The 20,085-nt window shown below is 44.9% G+C and overlaps 1 protein-coding gene across 2 annotated transcripts in view; it reads right to left on the bottom strand.

Moving 5' to 3' along the window:
• Positions 1–212: 212 nt before the first annotated feature.
• Positions 213–20,085, bottom strand: part of LOC116584745 (inhibitor of carbonic anhydrase-like) — a 43,534-nt gene continuing 23,661 nt past the window's right edge. For both annotated transcript variants that reach the window (XM_032333471.1, XM_032333462.1), the window contains exons 9-17: positions 19,138–19,280; positions 17,099–17,189; positions 15,832–15,873; positions 12,915–13,070; positions 9,709–9,850; positions 4,544–4,608; positions 3,843–4,027; positions 1,972–2,158; positions 213–730 (exon numbers count right to left, since the gene is read on the bottom strand). In XM_032333471.1, coding sequence (XP_032189362.1) covers positions 696–730; positions 1,972–2,158; positions 3,843–4,027; positions 4,544–4,608; positions 9,709–9,850; positions 12,915–13,070; positions 15,832–15,873; positions 17,099–17,189; positions 19,138–19,280 — 1,046 coding nt within the window. In that variant the 3' untranslated portion in view covers positions 213–695. The remainder of the gene's footprint in view (positions 731–1,971; positions 2,159–3,842; positions 4,028–4,543; positions 4,609–9,708; positions 9,851–12,914; positions 13,071–15,831; positions 15,874–17,098; positions 17,190–19,137; positions 19,281–20,085) is intronic.

Genomic DNA, 20,085 nt, shown 5'->3' with positions numbered 1-20,085 from the left:
TGCAAGTATGGTAACACAAGATATGGCAAAGTCTCTGATAAGAAACACTTAATTGAGTCCAGTAGGTAGTAGGGTTAGATTTTTGTAGTAATTTTAATGTCTTCCAAGTAATCTGGGTCAGGATTTTTATTCCCCTTGACATTATGAATTTTAAATGTTCAAATATATTTTTAAAATAAACAAACTCATTCCTTATCCCTTGTTTTTATTGTGTAAGTCCTCGATACTGCACATACTAGTGCATTTTTTTGCACACTTATAATCACCACTCAGACTCACTTCAGACAGATTTATTGCTTCAATTCTATATAGGTGTCTCAACTCTTGAGTAAATTAAAGAATAGGGAGGGAAGACGAGCTTGTTTGGTACATTTTTTTAAAAAGGTATAATTTAATAGATATTTAACTTAGAAGCATAACTCTAGCATAAAGATCAGTTTTCTCCCCTCAAAAAATCTGAGGACATATAATGAATTTTCTAATGAGGACATATAATGAGGACATAAGTTTTCTAAGCAGACACAATAATTTTTATTCATTGTAATTTCTGTTCACTTTAATTTTGTATCAGTTACAGCACGTAATTATATAAAACAACTGAAGTTAACAGAGGCCCACATACAGACAAGTGAGATGTGTCCCCACCGTATTTGCAGGCACTGAGCATTTCTGTGGTTGCCCACTTTGATTGGTTTTTAATGTACATGGAATGTACAGGCGTCCTGAAGTTCTGTGAAGCAAAACATAAAAGACACTTACAGGTACATCCTGTGTTTACTAAACACGTTTCTATTCCTGTTTTCTAAAAGTAAATGCTAGGTAATGATTTTTTTTAAAGACTTTATTTATTTATTTGACAGAGGGAGAGAGAGAGAGAGATCACAAGTAGGCAGAGCAGCAGGCAGAGGGAGAGGGAGAAGCAGGCTCCTGCTGATCGGGGAGCCTGATGGTGGGCTCCATCCCAGGACCCTGGGATCATGACCTGAGCTGAAGCCAGCCACTTAACTGACTGAGCCACCCAGGTGCCCGATTTTTTTAAATTCTCTCTCTCTCTCTCTCTCTGTCTCTGTTTCTCCTAACTGACGTCAGTGCTATCCTTAAATATATTTTCTGTTCGTTTTACTTTCATCATCTTCAACATACGATGTAATTCAACAAAAATTCAGGCACGCTCCCAGAAATTTGATTATCCCAGCTCTAATTTTATTTCTCCAATTTAATCCTTTTTTAGGCAACTATACATTCCCACATTATGCCATTTGAAAATATATATATATATGTGTGTGTGTGTGTGTATGTATATATAACTAGAAAGGGAACACTATAGTGCTAACTATAGTTACAGTTTCCATTAATATTATTTATACACTGTACTTAAAATCTTTCAAAATTGGGGGCGCCTCGGTGGCTCAGTGGGTTAAAGCCCCTGCCTTCAGCTCAGGTCATGATCCCAGGGTCCTGGGATCAAGCCCCACATCGGGCTCTCTGCTCGGCAGGGAGCCTGCTTCCCCTTCTCTTTCTGCCTGCCTCTCTGCCTACTTGTGATCTCTGTCTGTGAAATAAATAAATAAAATCTTTTTTAAAAAAATCTTTCAAAATTGATTCTCTATGAGTGATTGGGTCATTTCCCAACACTCTCCCTACAATGAAGGGCTCACACATGTGTACCTTTTCATTTTGTTAGGAAAAAATGGAAATGCACAAGTAAACAAGTTCAGTTTCCAAACGATCTCAATTGCGCTCTCTGTCTCCTTTTAACGATTTGGTCTTTTTTCAGGTATTCCCTTATACTGTTGTCTAATTGACAGTGTAGGCTCGCATCCTCCTGCAGGGCCAGGAGCAAGCCTTCTCCATCTTTGTTCTCCTATCAGTACTGGCTCAAGGCTTGGCACACAATGGTCCTTAAACATATTCACCTGCCCCCCCCCCCCCCCGCCATGGTATTGTTCCTTGGTGTTTTATTCTACTCACCAGAGTGTAAGCATTGTCCCATGTTAGCAATTGTCATAAGATACTCTGGTCCTAAGTATTTTCGATAGGCTGCTTTGTCCTGAAGGTTAGCTAAACATGCTGTGTCATCGCTGAAGAGCAGGTCCTTAGTTGACGACTGAAACATCTGGAACATCCTGTATTCAAACCCATCTCTTCCAAAGAGTTCCTGCATCAGACAGATAGAGAGTGAGCAGGAGCACCAAGGAGCACAAGGTTGTGTATTCTACCTCAGAAGATCTAAGTCTGCTGCACTGCTCAGCTCCAGCCCCTGGGAGACCTGGGACACAGTAAGTTTCAGAGGCAACATGAATGGCAAAAAGCATGGTCTCTGGGTGCAAATCGTGGCCCTAGCTTTTCCTTGTCACCTGACTTTAAGAAACTTCTTTACTGAGCTCAGTGAACCTCGGTTTACTCATTTGTAAATGGAGATAATGTATGTAAAGTTACTGCTTAATAAAAGAAGCTTCCATATACACTATGGAGTATTATGCCTCTATCAGAAAGGATGAATACCCAACTTTTGTAGCAACATGGACAGGACTGGAAGAGATTATGCTGAGTGAAATAAGTCAAGCAGAGAGAGTCAATTATCATATGGTTTCACTTATTTGTGGAGCATAACAAATAGCATGGAGGACATGGGGAGATGGAGAGGAGAAGGGAGCTGAGGGAAATTGGAAGGGGAGGTGAACCAGGAGAGACTATGGACCCTGAAAAACAACCTGAAAGTTTTGAAGGGGCGGGGGGGTGGGAGGTTGGGGGAACCAGGTGGTGGGTATTGGGGAGGGCATGTATTGCATGGAGCACTGGGTGTGGTCCAAAAACAATGAATACTGTTACGCTGAAAAGAAAATTTTTAAAAATGTAATTAAAAAAGAAGCAGCAGCAGCTTTGAGTTTTGTGGTCACAGTATCACAATTCTGCCTATCATGCTGGATATTTTCAACTTCCTGGATCGTGCTACCTGTCTTCCACTGCCCAAAGCCCTTGCTGCCTGGCCTCTTCTATACTCTAGATCTGTCCTAGGCACCTGACCATTTCCATCTTTTCTTCCCCTCCTCTCTTTTTCTTTGTTCAGCCCCGGACAGCCAAGGGGCAAGTTGTGTTTTGGGAGACACATGCCTTCAAGTGTCCCTAATGAAGGAGCCTTTTGTTTTGCCAGTTCTCCCTGGGTTGTAGTCCTCTAACTGGGACGTGTGGGCAGCATATGCTAACACATGGATTACTCATACAGGGGTCTTCCAGGAATGGGGTATACGAAGCTGAAAGGCAGATGAGGCTTTGGGTTTTCTTAAGATCATTTGAATTAGGCATCCTGCTACTTCATAACCCCTGTTGGCTGCCTGTAGAAGTCATGAGTTGTCTGAATGTTGGCTCTTGAACTTTCAGGAAGCCTAAAACAATGCTCAGCCTGCCCAGGTTCAGTAATGCCTTGGGGCCTACACTAAGTAGGAGTAGCCTCCTTTCCTCACCCCTGTGTGAAGGGCACTAAGCCATCTCCCTTATTTCTATGACAGAAGACGCAAGAGACAACGCTCATGGAGGGACTGAACAAGTCCAAGAGGTACCAGGAGTCTGTTCAGAGAGGAAAGTTAGTCTCAGGAAGACCCTTCAGATACTCATGTGTCCAAGGCTCTTTCAGTCCACTTTGATATCCTAGACAGCCCCAGAGCACAAAGTGAACAGAGCCACCAGCTAGATTTCTGATTTCAGAGGCAGAGCTCTGAGAATCTGTTCCACTGCCCAGGGAGAAAGGATATGAGACTGGGCTGGGTGTGCCTGTCAGCTCTGGAGGAGATCTGAGCATCCTGTTTGGGGGATATGTGGAAGGACTTTCTGTGTGCCCAAACCTGTTGATTGAAGAGTATCCTGCGGACAAAATCTGCCTTATCTTTCCTTGAGACCACAGCATGATTTGGGACTATGGCCAGGTGGCACCTTCGAGCTTCAGTCACAGGCTTCCTGGTACCATCGAGGCACAGCAGCTCAAAGTCTTCCTGTTTCAGATCTTTAGCCCAGGCTTCAGGGTTCTTTCCTGGGGAGAAGGAAGGCCGGTCAGCCACAGCTGACAGCTCTAGTCACAGTGCCCTCCTTGGGGGGATGTGACCAACTACCAATGTCTGGGAGAATCACAGAGACACAGAAAAATGAAATAAAAAACTTTAAAAATAAAACAGAAGAAAGAGAAAAATTCATAGTTATAAATTCATAGCCTTTCCAGTTAGTGCATTTTCAGTCCTGTTAAAGGCAAATATTTCTTTAACAGGCCTGGCAACAGCCAGAAAGATTGATAAGTTGAACTACATTAAACATTAAAATGTCTGTTCATCAGACACCATTAAGAAAATGCAAAGGTAAACCTTTCAGAGAGAAACAAGATATTGTCAATACATATAGCAGACAAAAAGTATCCAGAATATATAAGGAATGCCTATAAATGAAGAGAGTCAGCCATTCTTTAATAAACTTCCCCAGTTGTCTGACTGGGAGTGACTTTCCAGGAGAGACTCAGATTTTTTCCAAGGGAGGAAATGACAGCATAGGCACATACCATCAGTGTTCTGGAAGACTGTGCTCTCCTTCACAAAGGCCACGTCTCCCTTTTCAACCAGACACCTGCACAGCAAGGGTCAGGTCAGTGAGGAGCGTCAACAGGAGTGGGAGGGAGAGACGCCCAGAGAGAATCACCTAGAGGCTCATTCACCCTCCACTAGAACCACAACGAACACTGGCCACATCCACACACACAACTGTAACACTTGGGCTGTCCCTGAGAATTAGAGGGGAAATGTAATCAAAAGAAACCTGTTTATTTTGTCCCTATTGTAGATAACCACTGTTTTGTTCCTTGTTTTAAATACTGATTGGTTTCTCCAGAGAAGATGTTTGTGTTTTCCTATGAACAGGGATATTCAAGGATGACTCTCTGGTTGGATCAAAACTCACACCAGAGATTAAAATCAATGTCTAGTCAGTCTTAATGATCACTCGTGAATGTACATCACTAGGTATGTGTTCACACTTAATTGCAGAAAAATTTTTCTCTGTATTTAAGGTCCATTCTTCTTTTTTTTTTTTTTTAAACTATATACAGTTTGCTGTTTTTGTAGGATTTTTTTTTAAAGATTTTATTTATTTGACAGAGATCATAAGTAGGCAGAGAGGGAGGCAGAGAGAGAGGGGGAAGCAGGCTAACTGCCAAGCAGAGAGACTGATGCAGGGCTCGATCCCAGGACCCTGGGATCATGACCTGAGCCGAAGGCAGAGGCTTTAACCCACTGAGGCACCCAGGTGCCCCTAAGGTCCATTCTTTATGAGAAATGTCGAACGCATTAGCAATCAGTTCTAGGACATCCAATCAGTTGGCAACTGACATTAGTGACCAATTATCAGGAGCACCTCTCCAGTTTTCTCTCTCTCTTAACTTCAGGTCCCTCTATACTTAGCTACGGTCAATTACTCCCATTCAATTTTCCTAAACTCCCTTTGCCCTATTTCTTTCTTCTTCCTGTCCTTCATATAATCCCAGTCCTGAATACATATGACAGTCTGCCTCAGGTGTGTCTGTACTCTAGTAGGGAGGCAGACCAGAGACTCTCCTGATCATTAACTTCTCCTGGGCCTTCCTGCTTTCCTCTCTCTACTCTAGATCTGTAGTTCTCAACATGTGGGCTGGGATCAGCAGCATGGGAACCAGCTGTGAACCCGTCAGACATGCACACTCTTGGGCCCCACCCGAGACCTATTTCTGGGTGTGGGGCCCAGCAAGCTGTGTTTTAACAAGTCCCCTAAGAGACTCTGTGCTCTAGTGGTGAGAACCACTCTTTCAGATAGCCACCTCTCCACTCCATAGAGCAATTACTAAAATGTTTTCCAAATTCCCGCATGCCTCTGTCTCACCACATACCCTCTCCTCAACACTCACTCTGACATGTGCTCCTGCTTCCCGGAGAAAACACAGATATCCTCACATGGGCTTCCTTCCAGCCTCCCTCTGCCAAATCTGCCAGCCCAAGTCTCCAGTGCGCTTCTCCTGCCCTCCAGACACAAAGAAGGAGTGAAGGTCTCTCTCGGCAAAAGTGTCCCTCCAGGGGCGCCTGGGTGGCTCAGTGGGTTAAAGCCTCTGCCTTGGGCTCAGATCATGATCTCAGGGTCCTGGGATTGAGCCCCACATCGGGCTCTCTGCTCAGCAGAGAGCCTGCTTCCCCCTCTCTCTCTGCCTGCCTCTCTGCCCACTTGTGATCTCTCTCTCTCTGTGTGTCAAATAAATAAATAAAATATTTAAAAAAAAAGAAAAAGTGTCCCTCCAGGTGCCCTGCATCTCATCCCCACCCACACTCCCAGGCATCTTCTGATAGTGATCCTCTTTCTCTTATGTAATTGCGGTCTTTCCCTGATCACTGGGCTCTCTTTATCAGCATTCATATACCTCTTTTCCTTTTTGAAAATCAATAATCCCTGTTTGATCCCACACGGCCCTCCGCCATGGCTTCCCTCCCACACTCATCCAAACACCTAAAAGGAATCTTTGCCCTTGCAATCGGCACCCCTTCACACCACCCTCACTGAGGGTGAGCTTTTCAGCCTGCCAGTCAGCTTTTGGGATTGACTCACTATTGAAGCTGCTTCTACCAGATCCAGAAGCCACTTTGCCACACTCATTTTATTTGCTCTCTCAAGTTCATCTTTTCCCCAGTTTGAAATATTATCTTCGTTATACACCAAATATAATGTGTCCATGTATAAGTCTTTGAAGTCTAATCTCCATTGATTTGTCATTCTTGCACACAAACCTGTCTGTACTGATCATAGTATTAAAGTATTATGCAGTATTATAATGTGATTTTTATATCTAGGAAAACGAAATTCCCCTTATATAACTTAATTTAAAAATTCTTGACTCTTGTTTGGTTTACCAAACATTAATACTTTGAGAACTGACTCCTTTCCTCCATCCCCCCCAATCTATCTGGTCACAGTGGAGGCAGCTACAACTTTACAGTGGAAGTTCACTGCATGAGTTGTGTGAACATGAAGCTTTCAATGGGCTGACAATCCCATTTCCTGGGAATTGGGGTGAATACATTAGGGTCTGTGTTTGACTGCTTCTTTATAACCGAGAAGCTGTAATAATGCTAGTCATAGACATTTCCTTCCATGTAGGCTGAGAAACAGAAAACCATCCTGCGGGGAAAGAAGATGCGGCATCTCTCTTCTTTAGAGAAAAAGGAAGAAAAAGAAAAGAGAGGGAGGAGGAGGAGGAGAAAAAGAAGAAAAGGAGGAGGAGGAGGAGGAAGTGGGGAGAGGAGGAGGAAGAACGGGGGAGGAGGAGTGGGTTCCCTTATGCTAAGCATTCATTCATTGTTTATCTGAAATCCTAATTTAACTGGATGTCCTAAATTTTGTTTGGCAACTCTCGCCTTAGAGTATCTTGGCTCACTCCCAAGGCTCAAGTCTCTTGCCTTCTAAAGAGGAAGCTCTTTCAACAAAGGAGATTTTATTTATCTCATTAAAGGAAAAAAGACATTAAACAAGTACATAAAATATATAGTATTCTAGAGAGTGAACAGTGCTAAAAAATAAAACAAGAAAGGGGGATATAGAGATGGAGAGAAATGGGAAGTTGCTGGAGAGGGAAGTGAGATCAAGAGAGATTTTACTTACTTGCTGATGTTTAAGGTGAAAAAAAACAGCATCATGTGTGGATGCTGGTAGAAATGACCTAGTAGAGAAAATCCTGTGATGGTGCAGCAGCAAGAGGGGAGAAGTGCCAAGCAAAGCCCCTGGCCAGGCTGGAGGAGAGGCTGGTGCAGCCATGGGATAGGGCTGAGCTAGAAGACAGCCAGGTAGCCGGTGCAAAAGGAGGGAGGGCAGTGGGTTAGATGTGGCAGTGGGACGTTGTGGCGTTTCTTGGATTGCTTCAATTTTCTCTGGTGAAGTAGGAAACAAAGGCATGACAGATGGAGGCAGATGTGTTGGGGGACTGAGGAGAGGACAGAGGATGGACTCTTCTTCTAGAAAGGTTGGTGGTGAAGGCACTAGGCACACATGCACATTTGAGGTGGGTTCTCCTTATTGTAAAGGGAGGCTGGGCACCCCAGCAGTGCAGACCCCTAGCGGTGGAATGTCAGACCTAAGCAAGGCCTGGTGCTTTCGCCAGCAGAGGGACAGGCACTTGAGGCTAGGCACAGAGGAATGATTATTGTGGTTGGCTGTGGAATGTATGCTGGGTGTGGAGGGGATAAGAATATGAAGCAGGGAGAGACTAGGGAAGAGTTGGCAGGGTGGGTGGGGCACAAGTCAGTAGGAATGAAGAGCTATTGGAGCCAGGAAACCCACAGGAGTAGAAATGCAGGTAGGAGGTTGTGGGGAGAACTAGCCATCTGAAGCTAAGATTGTTCTGTGGGTGTTGAACTTCATTTGAGGAAGAGGGTGAGTTTTGTTTCAAGACAAAGCTCTGACAATTCTAAGTCCTCTCTGATATTATCATATTAGCACCAGTAAGACCATCAACCCTAATGCCATGTAAAAAACAAAAAACAAAAACCAACCCTACTTGAGCCTAGGTTTCATGTTCAGTGTACATTGATGTTGTGGAATCTGAAATATGTCATTATGTATGGCTTATGAAAGAGACACAACTTTGGAGATGGCAGGACAAAGTCGTCCGGCAGTGTGACAAATGAAGGGGTCCATCCTTAGATGCTCACGTGTTCTCCAGTTGCCACGCAACCCCGATTCACACACAGCATGCCTCCTGCCTCAAAGGGTCCCGCACTGCTCAGCATACTTAGAATTAACTCTACCTCCTTGGTCAGGCCGATAGGGCACTAAGACATATCCAGTGCCTCAGCTCCAACCTGTGCACACCCATGCCTCCACCCCCACGCCATGACTCCCCCTCGAGGGCCTTCTGTTCTGGCCTCAGACACAGCATGATTTGCCCTGCTTCATGCCTCTGTCATGGCTGTTCCTTCTTCCTTGATACCCTTCCTTCAGCTTTTCTCAGGCCTGATTCCCTCCCAATATTTATTTCTCAGCTCACACAATCCTGCTTTTCGAGGCCTTCCCTGACCACCATTTCCAAACCTGTCCCCTACCCAAGTCACTACCACACCACCCCACCTTGGTTTCTTTGTAGCAGTTAGCACAGTCAGGAAGTGAGTGGCCTTGTTTATGTTCATTGTCCTACCCTCTTGAGATGCGGGGGGCAAGGGAGCTACTTGTGTCTTGCTGTTATGACCCCTCTACCTAGACCAGTGCCTGCCACATTAATAGTTGCTCAATAAAGTTTCCTGAAGGGCTGAAGGTGCCCAGGAATATCTATTTTTTAAATGTACTCATCAGCCAGGTGTAAGAAGCACAGGTCGAGTGCCCATCCTCTGATTTTAAACTGGAGCTCTGAAAGATTCTATGACCTGTCCACAATCGCAAAGAAAAAAAGTGGACCCAGGGTTGTGAACCTGCACCCCTCATTCTTGCTTCTCCTCAGGGAGAAGATCCTCAGGATCTGCAGATCCTGAGGATCTGCAGAAAAGCACTCCAGAAAGGAGCTGGCTTGACTCCTTGGGGCCAGTGGGAATTTGGGGTTCTATTTTCTAATTCTGGTTCTTCCTAAATGCAGCAGCCAGATCCTGGAGTGACGGAAAAGATGAAAGGACAAGAGGTTCACTGGGTTGGTACCCAAGAGAAAGGTGGTGCACAGACACTACTTGCCTGAATGCCCCGCTGAAGCCATAGTATCTCTCGTGGTGGTTGGGAGCACAGGTGTGGCCTGGGCTGCTGCCACCACTGCACAGAGCACAGAGCTTGGAATCCGGGTCAGACCCAGGGGCACAGCTTTGACTGAAGAATTCATCTATGCAGGAAAACACAGTAGGTCAGCTCTTCTCACCTATGTTAGCAAGAAAGCCTCCGATTTTGTCCCTAGAATTCCTTGACTGATGTAGAGACACATTTAGGGATTTGGTACCATATTATTACAAATAAGAACATTACAGAATTAAAAAAAAGTTGCAACTAGAGCAAAGTAAACAGGGACTGGCTGAAGTTGGGACAAGGGTCGGTGGAAGAGAAGTGGCACAGGGCAGAGGTTTAGAAGTACACACACAGATGTAATCCTAACAGAGAACAAAACTGAAAGCCCACCCAGTCGAACCTCTCCCACATTTTTCCTGACCTCTGCCGCCCTTGCCCTCCCTTATAGGATAATCATCTTGACTCCAAATCCAGGAAGGAGCCGAGAGGCCCAGATGCCAAGCCCCATATCGGGCCCCAGGGCACTATGGTGAGGACATCATATAGGTCCCATGCTCCTGGAACCCAAGCCCATGAACAATAGTCATAACTCAAGTAGCCACACTAGTGAATTTGTACCCCCAACCCCAGCTTGCAATGGGAAAGAATATGTTCTATACAGCTTCACATAAAGGAATCTTGTACAGACCTGGGAATAGGGGAGAGACTTCAAGTTGAGAGAGGAAGAAGGAATAGCAATTACTCAAGAGAAGGGTGAAAGCACAAGCGTTTCCCAGACAGGGAGCAGCATCTGTGAAGGCCCAGGGCGGGGGTGGGGGTGAGGGCAAGGATCACAGAAAGGTTAGTAAGAGGCCATTGGGCTAGACCACCCAGTGCAAGAGTGAGTGGAGAGGAGGCAAGGTCCAGACCCACTTTTACACCTTTGTGTAAATTTTGTTCTTTTTCCTTAGAGAAATGAGGAGCTTCTGAAGGGTTACAGCAATGCTGGGACAGGAGTGGTGGGCCAGATATAGCCAGATGTGTGCTTCGCAAGGACTGGTCTGCCAGTGGGATGAATGGAATCCAGGGCAGATGCGGGGTGCAGGCAGCAGGTTACTGTAATAGGCCAGGGGAAGTGAGAGCAGCTTGGACTAGAGTAGCACAAGGGGAGGGAGACAGTGGAGGGGGACATCACTGGTGATGGATGGGTACATGGAGGATGACAGCTTGGATTCCTGCTGGGGCAAGTGGATGGACCGCAGGGTCCTCCACTGAGCTAGACAGCTCTGGAGCAGACTTAGCGGAGCTGATACGTTCTGTTTGAGCTTAATGTCTTTTGAGAATGACTTTTTTTGATAATAACTAGATAATGTCAAATAGCCAGTTCAATATACACAGGTGTGGAGGTCAAAGAGAGATCTGTGCTAGGGATAAAGACACAACAGTTATCAACATATAGATTTAATATTAATAATAGTGATAACAGCAAATATTTATCTAGAGCTGGCTATGTGCCTAGTTTTTAATGTTTAACAGGATTAGGGTTTTTTTTTAAGATTCTATTTATTTATTTGAGAGAGAGCACAAGACAGGGGAGGGTCACAGGGAGAAGCAGACTCCCTGCTGAGCAGGGACCCTGATCCAGTATTTGATCTTGGGACTCCAGGATCATGACTTGAGCTGAAGACAGTCCTTTAACCAATGGAACCACCCAGATACCCATATTATTTGTTTAGATGGCAAATGAGGCTGTAGGCATGGATGTGATTGCCTGAGGATTGGGTTTAGAGTGGGGGAAGAAAGTTGCTTTAAGCAATTAAAACATTTATTAACCAGGTTGGGAAAGGGGACTTTGTAGGGGTAGGAGAAAAATCAAGCCAGCATTTTCACAGAAGTCAGAAGATAGTGTTTTAAGGTGATCTGAAGAAAGAGAAGTCATAGAGGAATGGACTGGAGCAAGACCTTCCAACTGAGCAACATGGAGGTCACCAGCAGCCTTGACCAGAGTCCTTCCTATGGAATGAAGCAGAGAAGCCAGAGGACAGGGAGTGGAGGAGTGAGTGGGAGATGAGTGGCTCAGACCATGCTGCTAAGAAGTCTGGCAGCAAGGAGGAGAAACAAATCAGAAACCCAGGGAGACTGCTGGGAGAAGGAAGACTTTAAAAGATGGAAAACACTGGGGATGTTTAATGTTGAAAGAAATTGTTGGCTATACCCGACAGAGAACTAGTAACCAAGGGTATGAGGCTCTAGGGAGGAGAGAAGGGGAGGCGCCTACACCCAGAGTACAGGTGGAGGGAGGCTGAGCAGATACAGCCAATGAGGAGCCCACAGCTTCGGCAGTGGGATGGTGAGGGGGAAACTTTGACCATTTCTGATGTCTATTACAGCTGAGATGAGTCATGTGCTGAGAAAGGGTGGTAGATGGGTGTGGGCTGGAAATGTGTGGACAATGAGGACATTAGGGTAATTATTGGGAAGTGTGGGGGTGTGGAGCAGCGACACAGTTTGGATGTGACTGCGAGAGGCCTGCTGAGGCCAGTAGCTGGACCATTTCCAGTGGAATGAACTGTTCTACCCCATGACTTCTCCATCCATGTTTAGCTGCTAAGGTGCAGAGAGTGAAGAGAGCAGGTAATGGTGCTTGTGCAGAGATGGGGTTTGTCAGATGGCTGGGAAAAGCAGGGTACCGGGAGACTTTTAGGTACTGGCAAGAATACTGCTAAAATGACAAATACGAGAATCTGAAGGAGATAAGGATGCAAGTGAAAAAGCACTCAAGGACTTGCTGGTATATGGTTTTAGGTTTTTACAAAACAACCAATCTGGTTTATATGGGAAAACAACACACACACACACACACACACACACACACACACACACCACTCTTGCTATGCAACCCAGGCTTGTTCCCTGAGCCCACTGTAACACATAAAGAGTAGGGCATTTCCCTGATATCTTCCCACTGGACCAAGCCTTTCCCCTCAGAAGTAAGGAGGTGAGGAGAAGAGGGAGCACCTGCTCAAGGAGAGGCGAAGCTCACCTGTAATGTCTGCTCAGCACTTGACCCCCCCTACCCATTCATGCCATCCCTTGACATTCCTTGCCATTGAACTGAACTCCTGTACAATACAGGTACAGGCCAATGGAAGGGGCTGCCGCACTGCCTCCCAGAACACACTTACCAAATTTACAGGACCCGGTTTTGTTGTATATTAAACCCATGGGGATGATCCAGCCTGCGGAAGTACCAACTGCGGGGTGGCAGGACCTCTTGCCTTGCAGAGAGTCCCAAGTGAAGTAGGGATCTGATTTCTTAACCACTGCCACGGCGTAATGACCTTGCAACAGAGATATCAAAATGCAATTTCAGTAGCTCCAGAATCTTCTGAAAATATCTTCTAGAGGTGCTACAGTTAGTCTCTGCCCGCCACTCTCCCAGGGGAGGGGGAGTAGTAGCTTGAACCCCTCACCTTGCTCAAGCATGGGGCCAAACAGTCTGACACTACTGCTCTCCGGACGTGTCTACATATGTGCATCCAGAAATATTTACACATATTTTTCAGTGGACTCCTGCTTACATTCTTTACTGAAAGATGCTTTATTCTCCCTCAATGATAAACTGATTCAGCAAAAGTGGATGCAGCTGTCTCATTCTGTTTACTGGTTGAATCTAAGTTACGTTCCACCGTATGAAAGTGCCATATTTTGTAATCCCCCTACTGGTGGGCACTTCCGTTGTGACCCACTTTGCCATATTACAAGTTATCTATGTAAATCTTGTACATACGTATGTGTACCTGTTGAAATATTTCTGTTGAAGACCAAAAGAAAGAGCTTTAATAACTCCTTTTTTAAAGTCTCTGATTTTCTAGATTTATAACATCATTTTCTAATAGTGACAATTTAATCTCTTTTTTCTCCAATATTAAAAAATATGTTTCTAATCTTTTCAGTCATACTGCATTCACTTCCAAAGTAATACCAAGTGTCTTTGGTAGGAGTGAGACTTCTTCTCATGTTCTTGATTCTAATGGAACACCATGGATATTTGTTATATTCTTATCTTAATACTCTGTAACTGAATTATGCATTTTGATGGAGGCTTAAACAGCATATCTGAATTTATAAGAAAACTAGAATCCTAAATCTACAGAACTAGATGATAATGTGGTCCTCCACCACCACTCCAAACCCCCCTCCCTACTACACTTCCTTTCTTGCCATCATGGTTTGGGTTTCTACATAGTCAAACCTGGAAAAATTGGAAGTGAATGTGGCAGGTGGAAGACCTGCCTTGCCAGTTACTTCCTAGGAAAAGTCACTTAGTGTCTAGGATCCTCAGCTCTCCTCAGTAAAATGGTGACAATGATACCCATCCAGGGGGATTTTCGGGGGGATCAGATGTGCTTATATGGGCACATTATAGATTAGGATATGACGGGGAGGTTACGTTGATGGGTTTCCAACCATGCTGCTAGTGGCACAAGCAGTACCAGAACCCCTCTCTCCGTGAAGCAGATTCTCCTGAAGCCACAGCTAGTCCTGGCTTACCAGACTGTGCTCTATTACACCGTCTGGGAGCCAAATACTATTACAATGCCTTTCCGGAGGTGTAACTAATTCTGCACAAATGGCATTAATTATTGCCATCTGGGGTGTGTGTGTGTGTGTGTGTGTGTGTGTGTGTGTGTGTGTGTGTGTCTTTGTCTTTGTTGTTGATCCCCCTCTGTCTCTACTCCAATCTAACCTCCTCCTTCTCAGCCAGCCACCCTGAACTGTCTTCTAAGCATCTTTGGTGACTTGCATTTGTGTATCACTGCAGTTCCTGGAAATTTCAACCATTCTTGAAGTGGAGTTCTTCCTGACTTCACATATTCTATACTCAATAGACTGCATGGCTGACAAAATGCCAGCCCTTAGGGCTGGGGATGAAGATGCAACTCACTGAACACTGTTAGCCATAAAAGCAGAGGGGGACAGGGATAGCATATCCTGGGGCTTGGGTCCTGTGGCACATGGAGGAGAGCTGCTGCAGGGGAGCAGCTCTGCACTCTAGAAGCCTTGGTGGGGTGTGGGCCTGCAGGGCTTCTGTGACCCTGTGCTCAGCAGGAACTGGAGCTCCTACTGGGGCTGTGGTGGCCCAAACCCACCCACCTCCCCCAGTTTACCTGTCCCATAAGAGAGGCCAAACCCAAGTGAAAACCTGTTTTTATCCCAGGATCCTCCACCACAGTTGTTTTCAAACCCCAGTATGCATCAGAGTCAGCTGGAGGGCTTGTTAAAACACAGAGCAGTGGCCCGATCCTTGGAGTTTCTGACTCGATGGATTCGGGTGGAGCCCAAGAATTTGTATTTCTCACAAGTTCTCAGGTGATGCTGATGCAGCCAGTCCAGGCACTACACTGGATTGAGAAATACTGCTCTGTTTTTCCAAGATTACGTACTTCACGGACAGATCCAGACCCTTCCTGCCTATGTAGACACACAGACAGGAGAACCTGTCACCTCATCTAAAGACAAGGTGGATGCCTCCGCTGTTACAGTCAGCTGGCTGAAAGCTAAAAGGTCGAGCTCATTTTCCCCCTCTTCTTCATTAGAGCAGCGGGGACTCTCCTCCTATCCTGAAGCATCCACTTGGCCCAGAATGCCAGGAATGTGCTCCTGCCTCCTGGGGCAGAGAAGGGCAGGCAGCACATGGCAAGGAGTAGGGTGGTGTGTTAGGAAGGGCAAGGGGCTTCCAGTCACACCACCTCTTCTCAAGCCCAGGGCAGCCACTCCGTGGCTGATGTTGGGCCTCACTTTCCCCATCCACACAGGATAATGATGCCCACAGCCTGGAGGACTGCTGAGGACAGTAAATGGGAATAGTGCAAGCAGGAGTCCTTTGTTGTCTGTGAAGAACCCCACAGTCTTTATCACCACAGCTTTGTGACACATCTGCTCCTTAACACTAAGCCGTAGTGATGGTAGCTCATCCTGCTTGTTTTTATTTTATTTTTTACAACTCTAGTCACTTTGTTTCATTTTTAAGATTTTTCTCACCCTCTCCCCAATGATGGCCTTTACCTTTGAGCCCCAGTATTACTGATGCTGACTCACCTGCCACGGGTGTATTTACACACGTAGACCCATCTGTAGGCACTGAAAAGAAAAGCAATTGGTATACATACCATTAAGCTCTCATATTGCTCAACCCAAAGTCATGAGCTTCTCAGTCTCAAGAGTGAGGAATGAAATAAAAACCCGCTAAGCAGTTTGTCACTGGTTCTCAACAAGCCAAGATTCTACAGGCCCATTTAATCCCTCTCCCTGACCTTTGCCTTTGGACATTAGGTTCTGCCCCAGAATATCCCCCACACTCAGGGAGTTGCAGAGAAAGAAAAGGAGATGCCCTTTGAAGAGGGGCAGAGACTACTGAAGATCTGAAAAAGATCCTTTTGCATTAGCTGTGTGATTCAAGCCATCCTGACATCTTCCTTCCCTTCAGAGCTTTGGATTGTGGTAGGCAATCATTATATTCTTGCTATGCTGGAGGGGGAAAAAATGGCCCATGGAGTCAGAAAACCTGGATATGGTCTTCATTCTACCTTGGACAACTCATTCAACTTCTCTAAGATTAGAGAAGTTTTTATAAGAGTTTTTATATCAGTACAACTCTTAGTTTTCTTATCAGTAAAACGGAGTTACCATTATTTACTTCACAGAGTTGTTTTGTTTGAAGGCTAATGGATGGTTTCTTGCTCACTGCCTAACAGATGAGGAGCTTGATAAATCATATTGGTGAAATCTTCTTTTCCCCAGCTTTATTTTTTTTTTTTATGTGAAAGGGTCCCCACTGAAGAATATGACCTTGTAGCCACACCCCTCAACATTCCAGCGCAGCTGGGGTGAGTTAATTTTGGACTAGTAAATTTAGCAAAAGCATTGAACGAGGCACATGTGGCTGTGCCCCTCTTCATTGAACAGTGGGGAGAGGGTGGTTTAGATCTTTTCAATAATGCTCTATGACAATATGCTTTCTCCTCTGCCTTCAGCCATTGGGTAAGCAAACAGACCTGTTCTCCTGAATTAGTGGGGAACTCTAATTCCAGGGCAATTTGGCGAGCCCTGAGGCCAGCTCTGTACCATGACCTCCAATATCACCTTTTTGGTAATAAACATGTCTTTTCATCTCTTTCTGCCTAACTCCTGTGTCTATATCTTTATTGGTTCTGATTCTGGGGAAGGAGGATACTATTTGCTAGCCTCTCCCAACATTGTTACCTCAACAATGAACTAGATCATTTCTCCTTCTTTCTATGTCCACGCTGTTATGTCCATGGCCCAGAGAAAATAAAACACTGACAGGCACCCCCCTCCCACTTACTGTAGTTCTCTGCCAGGACAGGCACCAGACCACACTTCCCTGCTGTGTAGATGAAGCCTCCATCCAAAGTCATGGCATCGGCTTCTCCCTTCTGAAGTTAAGAAATAAATCAGTAGTACAACAGTGAAGCTGCTTCCTGTCTCACTGACCCTCGGAGGTGTCTATCCATTGGCTTTATGTCATATGCCCTTTTGATTCATCACATCATGGACCACCCAAAATTTCTCCTGTATCACCATGGGGGTTAGAAAACTGGACATGATGACCCAGGAACAAGTGCCCAATCCAGATCCTGCTCCCTGGCATCTCCGAGCTCTCATTGGACCCATCTTGAGTCCTGGTTATGCCCTCACCACATTTTCTTTGTGACCACTGTCACTCAGTAATCTATATGTCCAGACTCAGGGGTTGTATTTACTGTTTCTCTTTTTAAAGGTTTTGTTTATTTATTTATTTGTTTGTTTGCGAGTGAGAGAGAGAAAGAGAGAGTACCTCATGTATTCCTCACAAAATCCAATAAGGTAAGTACTATATAATTCTTCCCCTTTTATACACTGGTGAAGTAAAGCAGAGGGAAGTTAAATAATTTCTCCAATAGATAGTCACTAAAACTAAAACTTAAACAGTTCAAGTCCTTAACTCCTGCTCATAACCAGTATACCACACAGCCTCTTGGACCTGACTATACCAAAGGACACATACTTAAAAACTGTTCTATACACATTTTTTTCAACCATCAAATGGGCAGATAGGCTCATTGTTAGGATTAAATGAGTTAATGTGGGACACCTGAGTGGCTCAGGCAGTTAAGCGTCTGCCTTCGGCTCAGGTCACGATCTCGGGGGTCTGGGATTGAGTCCCGCATCAGCTTCCTTGCTCAGCAGAGAGTCTGTTTCTCCCTCTCCCTCTGCCTGCCACTCCTCCTGCTCGTGCTCTCTTTCCCTCCTTCTCTCTCTAACAATAAAGAAATAAAATCTTTTAAATAAATAAATAAATAGATAGATAAGTTAATGCAAGTTAAGAGCTCATAACATGTTTGGCACATAATAACTAACTTCTGAAATATTAACTATTATTATTTCTTATGATATATCCAGAAATATTGAGGTTATAGAACAAAAATCTTCAATCCCATATCATCTACACTACCAAAGGATTTGCAAATAATTAATATATAAGCATTTAGAAATCAGTTAAATAAATTGAAGCAGAAATACTTGGTGGAATAATGTGCAGCCATTAAAAACATTTTAAATGACTATTCCATTTCCTAAGAAAGTGCACCTACTGTGCTGACTTTAAATAATAACAATAGATAACATTTATTGGCTGCTTATTATATGCTAGGCAATGTTCTGAGCACTCAAAATCATTTAATCCTTAAAATTGACACATTAAGGAGACTGTATAAATTTCAAGATCTTAATGTATGGGTTAGTCTTAGGAAAGTTTATCAAAATAAAGATCTTCTTAAGAAGAATGTATATCTTCTAAGTTTGTCAATTTTTTAGTCTTTTATTATAAATTTATTTTTTCTAATCACAAAAATATTATCTGCTCATAGAGAAATGGAAAGCTAATAACACAATTCATAACTCAGAAATTATGAGGTAATGATCTCTGAGTTATAAAGTTGTAAATGATTTTATTTATCTTTCATTTCTCTTCCAGCATATAATATTTTTAGCACCAAAAACAATTATACTTACAACTCAAGGATTAAGGTTGATTTGCTTTCATAATCCACAAAGGCCCTGACCACCCCCTGGGATGTCACCCCACTTCCTGCAGCTCCCAGGCATGACCATACTCAAGAGCTCCCAGGACTCCAGAGATGAGCACCTAAGGAGTCTGAACCTTGGGCCAGCCTGAGCTCTAGTGGCACATTCAGTAGAGCTGGGTGGGCCTTTGGAGGGTGGGAGCAGCACATAACAGGTGCATCTTAGTCTCATAGCCAAAAGGAAGACATATGGGAAGAGGGCAGAGAGGCCATATGTCTGGGTGTCCGAGCCCAGCTATGGAGGTGAGGCGCTCCTTACTGTGATGGCGGCGATGCAGTCCTCAGTGCTTTCCTCTGTGGTGCACTGTAAAGCACCACCGCTTACAGCACTCCACTCATCACACTTGACCTTCTCATGGTGGCCCACTGCACACCACAGCACCCTCTGGGGGTCTTCCACACCTAGGACAGGTGGAGAAAAGCCAGGCATCCAAAAGGAGTCCAAAGATGTGTCTGGGAGCTTAGCGCCACTAGCTACAGAAAGGCTGCCCAGTAGGGTCCTCACTGACAGCAGCAGAGTGGGCATGTCTCAGGCCCACATCATTGCTCATTCCTGCCTATCATCCTCCAGGAGAAATGCAGAACTCTGCACCCAGAAAGAGTAGTGAAGGAAGAGTATATACTCACCTCCTTGAGTATGTCCTCCTGAGGAGAGCCCTGTCTGAGCACCAGATGGTCAGGACCTTCCAGAGTTTGTTCTGACAGGACTGGGTTCTCCCATCCAGTAGCATTCCCCAGTTGGTAGTTATGTGTACTCCTTTGGGTGGGCCTGATCGCTCCCCACCCCCATGTCTGCTCACCAGAGTATGTCACATCTAACACAGTGGCTTTTGTGGATGCTCATTGACTATTGGTTGACTAAATGAAGATGAAAGTAAGGGAAGAAAGAAGAAATGAACCATAGGGATCTAGAGGAAGGCAAGAGTTGGAAATTCACTCCTGATAGTGGCAGAGGCCATGTTCCCACTTCAGTTTGGGATGTGCTATTTTCTCCTGTCATATAAACCAGCCACTGGGTGGGGTATCCCTAATTAAAACACAGGAGCAAGAACCATCATTACTTCAAGTTGACTCTAATCTGAAGGTCTTCAAAACCCTTTCGTGATCTCATAATTCAGGCCTTTTCCCCAGCTCAGCAGAAAATCCCCTCACTAACCCAGTGCAGCTGGTAGCTCCCTTGGGCTCCACTAGCCAATGACGGTTGGAC

This window comes from Mustela erminea, chromosome 1, assembly GCF_009829155.1.
Source record: "Mustela erminea isolate mMusErm1 chromosome 1, mMusErm1.Pri, whole genome shotgun sequence".
Lineage (NCBI taxonomy): Eukaryota > Metazoa > Chordata > Mammalia > Carnivora > Mustelidae > Mustela > Mustela erminea.
Note: the sequence above shows the minus strand (reverse complement) of the source record. Positions and strands in the feature narration are given on the sequence as shown.